The sequence below is a fragment of the Mixophyes fleayi genome, chromosome 9 (assembly GCF_038048845.1).
Source record: "Mixophyes fleayi isolate aMixFle1 chromosome 9, aMixFle1.hap1, whole genome shotgun sequence".
In the NCBI taxonomy this organism is placed as follows: Eukaryota; Metazoa; Chordata; class Amphibia; order Anura; family Limnodynastidae; genus Mixophyes; species Mixophyes fleayi.
The window spans coordinates 15,259,567-15,272,916 of NC_134410.1; the positions used below are offsets into that span (position 1 = coordinate 15,259,567).

At 44.2% G+C, this 13,350-nt stretch overlaps 1 protein-coding gene across 3 annotated transcripts; it reads left to right on the forward strand.

Moving 5' to 3' along the window:
- Positions 1–1,127: 1,127 nt before the first annotated feature.
- LTB (lymphotoxin beta) lies at positions 1,128–8,865 on the forward strand. Of its 3 annotated transcripts, none has more exons than XM_075185902.1 (4): positions 1,128–1,312; positions 4,421–4,445; positions 4,888–4,950; positions 8,274–8,865. In XM_075185902.1, exons 1-4 carry the CDS (start codon positions 1,229–1,231, stop codon positions 8,675–8,677), a joined length of 576 nt encoding a protein of 191 aa, XP_075042003.1. In that variant the 5' UTR covers positions 1,128–1,228; the 3' UTR covers positions 8,678–8,865. The 3 variants fall into 3 exon arrangements, with proteins under 3 accessions (XP_075042003.1, XP_075042004.1, XP_075042005.1); XM_075185903.1 differs by having other exon boundaries at positions 4,891–4,950; XM_075185904.1 differs by lacking the exon at positions 4,888–4,950.
- Positions 8,866–13,350: the final 4,485 nt, after the last annotated feature.

Below are 13,350 nucleotides of genomic sequence, written 5' to 3' on the forward strand. Positions count from 1 at the left end.
AAACAATCAAGAGCATAAACAAAACAATTATATCTGGAGTTTTCCACTCCCCATGATAACTGTGTAGAGAACATTGTGCATTGGGCACATATTTACAAACATTTCCATTCTCCCCTCCAGGATCTCTGGTCAGCTAGCAAGTGTGCCGGGAGGGGGCGTGGGGACTCCATCAGTCCATCGTTGTCCAGCCCCCTGTCTCGATTGGCGGCATTGGGCCGTAGGGGCGGGGCTTAATGACGTGACTTGCACCATTAAGCCCCGCCTCTGTCTGGAGTCTGGGAGAGTGCCTTGCTCCCCAAAATTTGGGAGCCCCCCAGTACATTCCGGGGGAGCAGCCAAGTATGGTTGAATTATAAAGAATGACTTAAGTTGGGTATACATTACAGAAAATTTCTCCCGATGCTATATCAGTACCAATTTTAGTCCCGATCAGTATGCCGATTTATATGTACACACTATACACGTTTTACATGATTTACCGTCAGATCTGTGCTCTTCATCCGTCATAACCACCGGCTGAAAAGATGGTGCCTCTTCACACTCCACAGAGGTCTATAGGCACTGGCGGCCGTGAGCGCATCCACACTGCGGAATTGGAACTATATTGTTCCATCGCTGAACGAGACTTTTAGATCAGTTTAAAAATCAAATGAAACAATACGATGAGCTTTGGAATGATAATCGTCCATCATTACAGTGTACACACTAATGCCATATCGGACCGAACGGTCGTTTATCGTGTGATTGGCCAGATAGTAGTCTGAAAACCCTGCAGTGTGTACCCAGCCTTAGAGGAAAACTCTCCACCTATCAGATTGTAATCGACATAGCGTTAAATGATTATATAAATAGTCACCTCCTACATCATAACTTTCCAATTAAACATCGGAAGCTTTCAAGAACCCTCTTATTTTATACTTACAGGAGTTTATCTATATCTTGGCATCACTTGTGTATTATAACGTTATATAGTGACGTGGTGATGTGACAATGTGACTTAACACAGGGAAGGGGGGTTGCCTAAAACTTTCTCTGGTGATTTCCAACATACAGGTGCCGGGCCGGGGGCAGGTGGGGGGTGTCCCACGACTTCACTTGTGATTTCTCCCCAGGTTTAGCTAGGTAGAAGGCAGGATGCTGTGGTGGGGGGGACATCCCCTTCCTCTCTGTATAAGACAGTTACACGGCATCTCTGTGCAGTTGTTCTTGAGCACAGAGGATTCTAGAGATGAACAGGAGCTGGGTTCAACTGCTGGCTGTTTTCATGGCCACCTGGGCGCTATTTATACCCATCACAGAGGCCAAACGGCAGGTGAGAGATTGGGAACATCCACAGCTTCACCAGCAGGTGTTGCAGAGATAGCCAGGGTGCAATATATCAACCCAGAATACAATACACGTGATATTATCTGCATGCTGTGCCTTCAAGCTGCTTGTATACCCAGCAGTGATTTGTCTGCAGAACAACAGAATGCAGCGACGTGACCTACAGATAGCTGCTATATTTAGCTTTCTGCCTATTGTTTTGTGTTTTTTGTCGTTACCCATCCCTGGGTTTAACTGTTTAAACAGGGCGGCGAGGTATGGGTTAACCTTCCACAAGAGTATTCTCTCTGTATCAATTATGTATAGCTGCTATGTACCACTGCATGCATTAGTCCCACTTTGGCATCGCTTACAAAATGTCATGCTGATAAAACTTTCATTGAACTGATAAGCGAGGCGAGAGGCAGTCAGTAGAGTATGCAGAGGTGGTGGGTGGGGGGGTGATTATAGAGGAACGCAGTGAAATTCTGAGAAAGGAATAGGCACACTGGCCTAGCCAGAAGGTCAGAAGCCCAAGGAACGAGATAAAGAAAGATACATTTTTAGAATGTGCTGACAACATATTACATTATTGTTCTCCTGCTTACTTATCCCACACCAAGCCACAGGTTGTGTGGCGTGTCGATCTCACAGGGGTGCTGCGGCCAGGGCCGCTGGTAAAGCAAGGTGAGGGGACTACTTGGTAATTATTTTGGCTTAGGGGAGCCTTGAAACAATTATGGAGACCCTAAGGGGGCCTCGTACTAAGAAAGTTGGGCTACAGACGTGTTCTTCAATGGAAAAGGTGATAAGGATCAATGTTGTTGGTGAGCCGTGGTGACCAGTGTGAGCCAAGGCGACAACAAAGGCTGCTCCATCTGTAATTGATAGTTGGACAAAATTTGCATTGAGTGATGGACTCATGGGGGTAAATGTATCAAGCTGAGAGTTTTCCAGCGGGTTTGAGAAGTGGAGATGTTGCCTATAGCAACCAATCAGATTCTAGCTGTCATTTTGTAAAATGTACTAAATACATGATAGCTAGAATCTGATTGGTTTTTCAAACCCGCCGAAAAACTCTCAGCTTGATACATTTATCCCATGGTGGTGACATAGAAGTAAGATATACAGTGTATATATATATGTGCATGTGTGTGTATATATATATATATATATATATATATATATATATATATACACACATATAAAATATATGCTTATTTTCTCCAACAATTACTGCTGCTTGCCCCGACAGAAGATAGGCACCATTAAACCCTATGCCATTGAACACATGGCTCTCTGACCAATTGAGAATCATCCAGGAACATTGCGCCCAACATGTTGGCGATCGTGTCTATCACATCTAACCTTTCAAAGTGTTCCTTTCATTGTGTGATAATATAATAGTCTGTTTCTGCTTTGCAGATGTTTATTTAAGGTTGAGCATACCCTGCTTTGTATCCTAAATCCCTTTATTATATGAAAACAATGCCATTGAACACGTCACGCGGGATTACAGTGCGTACCCAATTTCCAAGTTAATGTAGGTTCCTTGTTGGAATCTGTTTAACTTGTTCACTAAGAGCCTCATTCAGACTTAAATTTAACTAAAGAGAGCAAACCCATAAACTAGACAAGCCAAGTTGGGGTACAAGAGGGTGCAAATGGATTTTTTTTGTATACAGTACAAACACTGGGCAGCTTTATTTCCACACTGCCATTTAGAGGGGAGTCAGGACACGCCTCATCCCAAGTGTGAATCTGCACGGTGGCTCAGTGGTTAGCACTTCTACCTCACAGCACTGAGGTCATGAGTTTGATTCCCGACCATGGCCTTATCTGTGAGGAGTTTGTATGTTCTCCCCGTGTTTGTGTGGGTTTCTTCCTGGTGCTCCGGTTTCCTCCCACACTCCAAAAACATACTGGTAGGTTAATTAGCTGCTATCAAATTGACCCTAGTCTCTGTCTGTGTGTGTGTGTGTATGTTAGGGGATTTAGACTGTAAGCTCCAATGGGGCAGGGACTGATATGAATGAGTTCTCTGTACAGCGCTGCGGAATTAGTGGTGCTATATAAATAGCTGATGATGATGATTTTAAAATATTCTAAAATGTTAGGAGCTCTGATGCATGTTTTATATTGTCGTCTACACACACTGGAGAAAACCCTTGGACTATAGCAATAGTCGTGAAAACGGTCAATTCCACAGGGACTGTTGACCTTACTGAGGTACGAGGCACTTTGTGGAGGTCAGTGCAGGTCTACATGTGACGTTGTGGCTCGGTGAGGTCACCTGGTGAACTGACTGGTTGCGTTCTCACGAAAAAAAAATTATGTACAAAATGCCAACCCTCTAACTCTGTGACAAACACATACAATGTTTCCTCTGTGACAACACTTTACATAGATAGACAGATATATACACATATATATATATATATAACCTCTCTATTTATAGGCACACAAGCCTATTGCAGGTGTGAGGAGTCCCGAGTTAGAGGGACGTCACCAGTGATTAGAATATGACATTGCCAGCGGGAATCACAGCGAGAGGTAGATTCTAACACACTGTGGCCTAAATATATCAAGAAGTGAGAACGACGCTCCTAAAATAGCTCAATAATACCTACTCGGAGATTAATTAAATATAGTTGGCAACATTCTAGAATAGTTTCCCGGGGCCCTTCCGCTGTTGGATCGGTGCATCTAAGCCCATCTTGTACCATATGGGTCGTGTTATACTGCAGTACTAGAACAGTCCTCATGTCTTGTAGTTTTTTTTGTTTTTTGCATGTTAAATACTTTTTGCAATAGATATTGACAGATAGAGCTCTGGGAATATGTGTACATGGTAAGAATTGCATCCAACATGCAAACAAGTACTGAAAATAGGGACAAAACTGTCCATGGATGAATCTTAAATAACTGGTACCTCTCCCTGGACATTCAGAATAGTGGGTGAATATGTTACTTTCTGATAAAGTGACAGAATATTCAGAGACGCTGGGGGCGATTGATCAAAGGGCGAGTTTGGTTCGACTTCCATGCTTGTGATTTGTCCAGATTGAAGTGATTATACATTAAATTTCTGTCTTTTTTTGTTTTTTTCATGCAGGGATCTAAAGGGCCGCAGCAAAAAGGTAATATAACCAAATTAGTTTTATTAGCTTACTAATAAATAATACTAATGTGGTTTTAAATCCCAGAGAGGCAGCTTTTGTTCCTCAGTCCCTTTTATTTGTCCCCAACATTCTAAGGATGACAATGGCTCGCTGAGCATCATGGGGAATGTAGTTCTGTTCCAGCTGACCATGCATGGTCTGATTTGACTCTTTGTGAGGTGTATGTGTCCTTTTAGTCTTGTGGGGGCCAGAATTTTGCTTTTACTTATGTGCGAGAGAGAGGGAGCAATCGATGCAGAGAAAGTTCAGCGGCTCTATCCAGTCCCCTCTCTCTTCTCTGCAGTGTCTATAGCCAAGATGGGTCATACATCAACGCCAGCAATTAGCAGCCAAAATAGTATTGACTGGTTAGGGCAGCCAGACTGGTACACTCGAGTGACTAATAGCCCTTTATCTTCAGCAGCCAATCAAAAGAATAACTGGCAGACGCAGAACCTCAAAAAGCCAGCAGCACATCTGATTGGTGAGTTGGGGGATCCCAGAGATGTCAACCACAAATACCTGATATAGAGTTTTGTTTTTTTTTTTGTTTTTTTTACTTGGCTTCGATGTAGATCATCCAGCATTGAGAAGAGGCCCCCAGACGGCTCTTTCTGTATTACCATTAGTTGTGTAATCACACTCCAGGTTCTTGAACGTGGCGTTTAAGAAATTGTTGAAATGAGAAACAGGTTTTTCACTTTCTTCTGATCAGCAGAATGCGGAATAACAGGAAGTGTACTATTGAGCTTGACGAATGTTTTTTCTGTAAACCTAATGGCTGCACCACTGTTTTCCATTAAAGGAGATGTCTATGTATGTTAAATATTTAATGTTAACCCCTTCCACCCAGCAAGGGACATACAATCTCTCTCTCTGGTGCTTACGTTATTTATTAACATGTATTTATCATTAACATTTATTTATATACAACCAACGTACTCACAAACTGTTATCACTTAATCTCTTCTTCCGGCTAGTTCTCCTGGCTCTGCTACAGATTATTAGCTTTCTGCCAGTGGTGACATGAGAATTAGCGGTCACAGAGGTGCCAGGGGGGAGGCAGAGAGTATCCCCGAATGTCAGGGGCACTCGCCACCTTGCTAGTTGCAGGAAGGAGTTCTTAACATGGTATAAATGGGTGGACATCTTTGCTCTACAGGTGTCACTTGTTGAACGCGTGTTTTCAGCCTGCACAATAGCTAACATGCTTTATATGTGCCAAATATTGATAAATGGCATTAATAAGGTCTTTAGACCTCCTATTAGCTCTCCCCAGCATTGATGTATGGTAGTTGGTAGTACCGAATTCCGAGCAGCAATTATCAATACACGAGTGGTGTTATACAGCAGTGCATTGTGGGTGACTTGGGCCTAGCAGCAGCAGCTGTGATCATGGTAGTTTATGTCCTTGGTCTAGATTGTTGTTTTATTCACTGTTTGTTGACAGCACTGAACATTCTTCTATAAAGTGTGACCTCTGAGGGGGTCATAATATGTAGATTACAGTACTGCAGATTAATGTAGCTCACATTGTATTACTCTCTATTATCCGCATTGTATGGTGTTCTCCAGGGGTGAATTCCATCACAGAGGATATGGACTATACAGGAACGTCATTATATTCTATTTCCTCACAATTACTTGACCCCCCCCCTCCAACTCCCCCACCAAATTGTCTTAAAACTCCAAATTGAGTCACAAACCCTAAACATTAAACAAGCAGCATGCAGTGAAGAGCACCCAAAGACACATAGGGATGTAACTAGCGATACTACAGCCCATGCGGCTGCTGGGGGTCCGGCAATGTGTATCCAGGGCGGTAAAAATTAATAACCACTCCAGAGACTCCCGCTCTACTCTTCGGGGTGTGTTAACGGGGCTCCGCTGTGAATGTTCAGGCCCCTGAGCATCCTCATAGCAGCAGAGCGAGGGCCTCTGGATTGATAAGTAATTTTTTTTGGGGTGCAGATAATGCAGCATTGGGATCCCCTCAAAATTTTGGTACGGGTTCCAGTGACTGCTACTCGTGCCCCTGGATCCAAGCAAGTGGGAATGAGCTCCTAGACTAGACAGCTGTAAAAATTACGATTTAGTAGGCAGCATCAACAAAATGATGTGAATTTATTCTGACTGTTGGCATTCTACTGGAGATAGCAGACTTAACTTGTAAGCAAGGCTGGCGCAACCATGAGGCGGTCTAAGGCAGCACGGTGGCTCAGTGGTTAGCACTTCTGCCTCACAGCACTGGGGTCATTCATTATAAATAAATTTTGACCCCTTAATCAATAAATAAGGCTTGCCCCATAATTCATAAGTTAATCGTGCTTTGTCTTATGTTATGAATGTTAGCACGGTGGCTCAGTGGTTAGTACTTCTGCCTCACAGCACTGGGGTCATGAGTTCAATTTCTGACCATGGCCTTATCTGTGTGGAGTTTGTATGTTCTCCCTGTGTTTGCGTGGGTTTCCCCCAGGTGCTCCGGTTTCCTCCCACACTCCAAAAACATACTGGTAGGTTAGATGACTGCTATTAAATTGCCCTTTATCTCTCTTGGTCTGTCTGAATGTATTAGGGGATTTAGATTATAAGCTCCAGTGAGGCAGGGACTGATGTGAGTGATTTCTCTGTACAGCGCTGCCGAATTAGTGGCGCCATATAAATAAATCAGGATGATGATGAAGGTAGTTGCCTGGACGGCTAACATTTTGGGGTCACCTACACGGATGCAAGTATCAATATATAGCAGGTGTGTTTAATAATTTAAACTAACATGAGTGCGCCTTGCGCACTTCTCACATTGTGCTGTTATGCTGCTGGGCGCTGCTCCTCTGTGTCACTGATGATCCAGGGGTGGAACTACCCCATGCTTTTAGGGAGGTATTATCAGAGTCCCCCTTCCCCTTCCCAATCTCTATTGGTTTAAAAATCAGCAGGGGGCAGGATCCTCTGCCTGCCTCCCAGCCACCAGGAACATCAATGTAGTGGGTGGACGCAGCCAGGCGGCCTGCCCAGAAACATTAAAATTGAACCAGCCCCCCCGAATCTGCCCACCCCTGCTTGGTGGGGACAATCTCCTGCTTTGGATCCGTCCCTGTGATAAGCTGGGGGTGTGGTGACGCACGGTGACGTCAGACTATAAGCAATGGGTGTATTTTAAAATAGTGATCACTCATTACTATATAATAAAAAAGATCCTTGACCATTAATATCCTGCAATACGGTGATTTATTTTCTGCCGCGCTGTAATCAGAGATTTATATTCAGAAACATCAGTTTTTCCCCCAGCAGAGCTTACAATCTAATTTCCTAACCACAGGCACATCCGAAGGCATTTAACTAACCAGGATGTCTTTGGATCACGAGAGGAAACCAGAGCACACGTAGGAAATCCGAACAGACACGGAGAGAACATATAAACCGTCATCCACTTATAGGTAGTACTGAAGTGAATAAGCATCACATTGGGCTTATTTATGCCTTATGGTGAGGAGAGAACCCTGTCTCACGCAACACAGTCCTTGGGGCATCAAAGACCAGGTGCTCACCTGTCTCTGCCTGATACCCCTCCCTTGCCAGTGATGTGGTCACCGAAACACCAGTCACCTTTACTTTCTTCTGGAATCCCTGTATTAGACGCTTCGTAACTGACATCAGAGGCAGAGTAGGGTCATCTATGGCAGCATAAAGAGGCGAAATTTGTCAGGCTGTCATTATTATGTGTACTCTGATTGCTCGATATCCCAGATACTCCCCTTTATTTTGGCAATAAAAATGAACATAATTATGTCCTCTCTTCCTCCGCAGGCGTGCCCCAGTCACAAAGGAACACCCTGAAATGGATCTCCGAGAGTGACGTTGCATTCACCCGCAGGATTATGCACCCCACCAGCACCACACTTGAGACACCCAAGAAAGGCCTCTACTACGTCTACTGTCAGGTGGGATTTGGAGGCACGGATACTAATTTAAGACTGAGCAGCGAAGTCATCACCTGGAACGATTCCATCAATGATAATGTCACCCTATTGGTTGGGTCAGAGACTATAGTGGGCCCCCCTATCGGGCACAACTTCTGGCATACCAGCCTAAACCAGGGAGGGTTGGCGAACCTGAACGCAGGACAGAAGCTGTATGTTCACGTCAGCCATCCGGAACTTGTAGATTATACGGAAGGAAAAACTTTTTTTGGACTCGTCAAGGTGTCCTGAGTTACAGAATTTAAATGCACAGAGATGGGTGAACTGTCCTTTGATGCCATATTCAAATATTTCTTAATACTTCCATCCGTGGCAGGCAACTTCCTGCACTGCATCTGTTGTAGGACTACAAGTCCCAGAATGCTTAGCAGGTTGGGACTTGTAATATCACAATAAAAGAGAGCTACCGACTAACCAAACCCACTTTAGACTTGTCTGTGGCTACATAATAACTTCGGGCAATGGGGCTATTTTTGGAATCGATATACTGTGCAAATTTAAAGATATGGGGATAGATTTACTAAAACTTCTCAAAAAAAGTGGAGGTGTTGCCCACAGCAACCAATCAGATTGTAGCCATCATGTTCTAGAATGTACTAGATATAGCTAGAATCTGATTGGTCGCTATGGGCGACGCCTCCACTTATCCTTTTTAGAAATTTTAGTAAATCTACCACACAGCATCCTTTCAGCTTACAAAAGCGGAACATGCTGAAACTTGTAGTTCCACAACAGTCGGAGAAACCACAAGATGCCTAAGTTTAATTTACCATAAAATGTATTCTGTAACACTTAAAGTGCAGTAATGATACACATGACATAAAGAGAGTTTCTATTTTTTTATGGTCAAATTTACTGCATACTTGAAACAGTTGTAGTATTATTTAGCCACAATAATATCTGCATAAACAGAAATATTGGTCAGTTAGTAGTGAGTGGTATTGTATATTTAAGCAAAATGTTAATAATGAGTATTTTTAGCATAAAAATACAGTAGCCTCTTCTGCTCTGTGCTTTTATAATCACAATAAGATGCCTCAACGAGCTCTTAACCTCTCAAATCTTTATTATCCTTGACAACTCATTTTAGAACTGTACTGAAGTGCAATATTCAAATTTGTCACTAGATGGCCCCATAACAGATTTAATGGTGATCTACAGAAGGGAAAGTAATTAATTGTAAATTTCACATCTGTACATTATATACAGGTTTCAGCTGTCTTATAAACGATGCCCTACAATAAAGCACTGGAGCACGGAAAGACTTTGGAGAGTCACCTGTTCCCATATCCACAGCCTGGTATTAAAGACACTGCATTATTGGGACAGGGACTGATGTGAGCGGGTTCTCTGCACAACGCTGAGAAATTAGTGGCGCTATATAAAGAGCTGCTAATGATGATGATTATCAAGTTATAATTTACTAATAAATGCAAAGTTAGATATAATTGTACTGGTGTTAGCCACAATGTGTTGTGACACAGTTCTACCGCTGATTTTTGTCAAGAACGACCTGTGTGTTTATAATTGCACGTGGCTCAGTGGTTAGCACTTCAACCTTACAGCACTGGGGTGATGAGTTCAATTCATGACCATGGCCTTATCTGTGAGGAGTTTGTATGTTCTCCCCGTGTTTGCGTGGATTTCCTCCAGGTACTCCGGTTTCCTCCCACACTCTAAAAACATACTGGTAGGTTATTTGGCTGCTATCAAAATTGACCCTAGTCTGTCTCTGCGTGTGTGTATGTGTGTATGTTAGGGAATTTAGACTGTAAGCTCTATTGGTGCAGCTACTGATGTGAGAACAGAGCAGTAGAATGCCACTAATTTTGTAGTGCAGAACTACGAAATTAATTGCGGTATGTAAATAAATAATGGTGTACTATTCATTTAAGTTTAAACTACGGTAGACTTCACTGCTACTTAGGGTGCATCATCCTAGAATATAGCGCAGAGGGCTGTATTAATCTACATAGGTTTCAGGGGTTGGCTTCCATTCTCCTAGTTCATAGACATTTTCTATACAGATGTGTGCATTTAAATGTAAGGACACGATTTGTAATTTCACTACAAGTTTCGATGGAAATGACAGGCACACTTCCCTTTCTGACGTATGTCGGCTGACACTAGTCACAGCTCAATACTTTTGTTTTTCTCTCTGGAAAGTTGAGGAAATACTCCTGTACACTTTACATGTGACTGCAGCTCAGCTCATAGGGTCACACTGAACACCGTATTTGAATCTAATACTTCACATATTTTACTACATTACGCGGATTACGAAAAAAAAATAGCAGTTCAATGTCTTTTTATTTTCAAGTTTTATTTGGAACCCCCCCCCTAAATGATAAAAGTATAAATGGCGTTACTTAGAAGACCAGGGCTTTGTCTATGAAAGCAGCAGAATGTTTTCTAGGAAGCTCTCTGGAATGGAAGGTCGGCGTGTAGAGGAACCGAGTGCAGCAGAATCTCTGCAATGTGCGCGATGGTGAAATATTGAAATGATTTATTTCTCAATGTTGGAGACAGACAGAGGGTTTTCCTGGTATCTCTTTCTGCAACTATTGCTGAATACTTTGCTTTTACATTGCTTCTGCTTTAACATTTACATTTGAATGTGTCCAGTGAGCTCTGCCTGATGTCAGAGGTGTGTTATCTTCTGCATTGGAGGCAAGCATGACATTATTCTATAGACAGCGACAACGTCTGCTGAGGCTCTGGCATGTCACTGAGGCACTCTGACATGTCACTGAGGCACTCTGGCTGTCACTGATGCACTCAGCACTGGCTGTCACTGAGGCACTCGGCACTGGCTGTCACTGAGGCACTCGCACTAGCTGTCACTGAGGCACTCTGACATGTCACTGAGGCACTCCACACCAGCATGTCACTAAAGCACTCAGCACTGGCTGTCACTGAGGCACTTAGCACTGGCTGTCACTAAAGCACTCAGCACTGGCTGTCACTGAGGCACTCAGCACTGGCTGTCACTGAGGCACTCAGCACTGGCTGTCACTGAGGCACTCAGCACTGGCTGTCACTGAGGCACTCGGCACTGGCTGTCACTGAGGCACTCGCACTAGCTGTCACTGAGGCACTCTGACATGTCACTGAGGCACTCCACACCAGCATGTCACTAAAGCACTCAGCACTGGCTGTCACTGAGGCACTTAGCACTGGCTGTCACTAAAGCACTCAGCACTGGCTGTCACTGAGGCACTCGGCACTGGCTGTCACTGAGGCACTCGGCACTGGCATGTCATTGAGACACTCAGCACTGGCTGTCACTGAGGCACTCGCACTGGCTGTCACTGAGGCACTTGGCACTGGCTGTCACTGAGGCACTCGGCACTGGCTGTCACTGAGGCACTCGGCACTGACATGTCACTGAGGCACTCAGCACTGGCTGTCACTGAGGCACTCGGCACTGGCTGTCACTGAGGCACTCGGCACTGGCATGTCACGGAGGCACTCGGCACTGGCATGTCACGGAGGCACTCGGCACTGGCTGTCACTGAGGCACTCTGCACTGGCATGTCACTGAGGCACTCGGCACTGGCATGTCACTGAGGCACTCGGCACTGGCTGTCACTGAGGCACTCGGCACTGGCTGTCACTGAGGCACTCGGCACTGGCTGTCACTGAGGCACTCCGTCTGGCTGTCACTGAGACACTCCACACCAGCATGTCACTGAGGCATCACTTAATATATAATATGAATTATGTCAATAGTGTGACTAACGTTTATTAGGCTATCCAGGCATTCTGGGATAATTTAATATATTTGTAGCATATTTTCATAAGACCTGTGCTCATTTGTTTATCTGATTTTCTGATTTCAAATAAAGTAATTAAAAACTCTGCTCAAAGTCTTCGCAATCTTTACTTTCTGCCAACTCTCCAAAGATCCCCACTGTCAACATTATCATATATTGTACCTTTAATTGTTTATTACAATTCCCTGCTGCAATAAGCTTTATTTAGAGCAGAACCTGGCACAAGTTATTGTAGAATGACAGTTCTCAGCATGAGGGTATAAAGGTTTATCTTTATTTTAGGGCATATTCATGTTTGAATTCCTCCTCGCAAGGAGCTGCAGTACACACTCTGCAGCCATGACTATGGAGGGCCTCCTTGGGCTACACCTTTTATTTCCAATAAGCCTCATCTCCTTTCAGAGTTCACGAATATTGGGACTATTGGCAGGTATGCTTCAGGCTGCCTAATAACAACCCTGTCTCTAACTCGCCCGATTTAGCAAGTCTGGTATAAATGCTATGGTATAAACAAAAGCTAAACGGGCTTGTGCTTCCGCAGTAGCAAAGAATAAGTAAGAAACACGAAGCCTTGGGTCTGCATAGAACACAGGGTTTGGAGCAGATCCCCCTGAAACCTTCCCCACCCCAAAGTGCAGTTACTATTTCTGCTACGACTATTGCTAACCACTACCTACAGAATATGACGACAAGCAGTACTCACTGTCGTGCACTAGGCTCTCAGGTCCTGTTACCCCTTCGCTGTCTTTCTAAGTCGTCCCTGTGGTCTGCAGGCTCTGCTGGTCTCAGATCTCTCTGCAGGATGTTGCTCCACTCCAGAGATCCCTCCAAAACCAGTACATGGGTGCTGCCATCTTGAATTCACTCACCTGCTCTCCCCCAGCCAATCAGAGCACTGCTTCAGGTCAGCTCACTGCAAAGTCCAATCAGGGGATAGCAGTCTCCACTCCAGGGCTCCCTCCAAAACCAGTTCCTGGGCTCTACCATCTTGGATCTAGTCACCTGATCCATCTCAGCTAGTCAGAGTGCTGCTTCAGCCCAGCTGACCAAAGTCTCCAATCAGCTGATAACAGTATGAAAGGACTTCTATATATATATATGTATGTAGCGAGCTGAAATCCAGCGAGA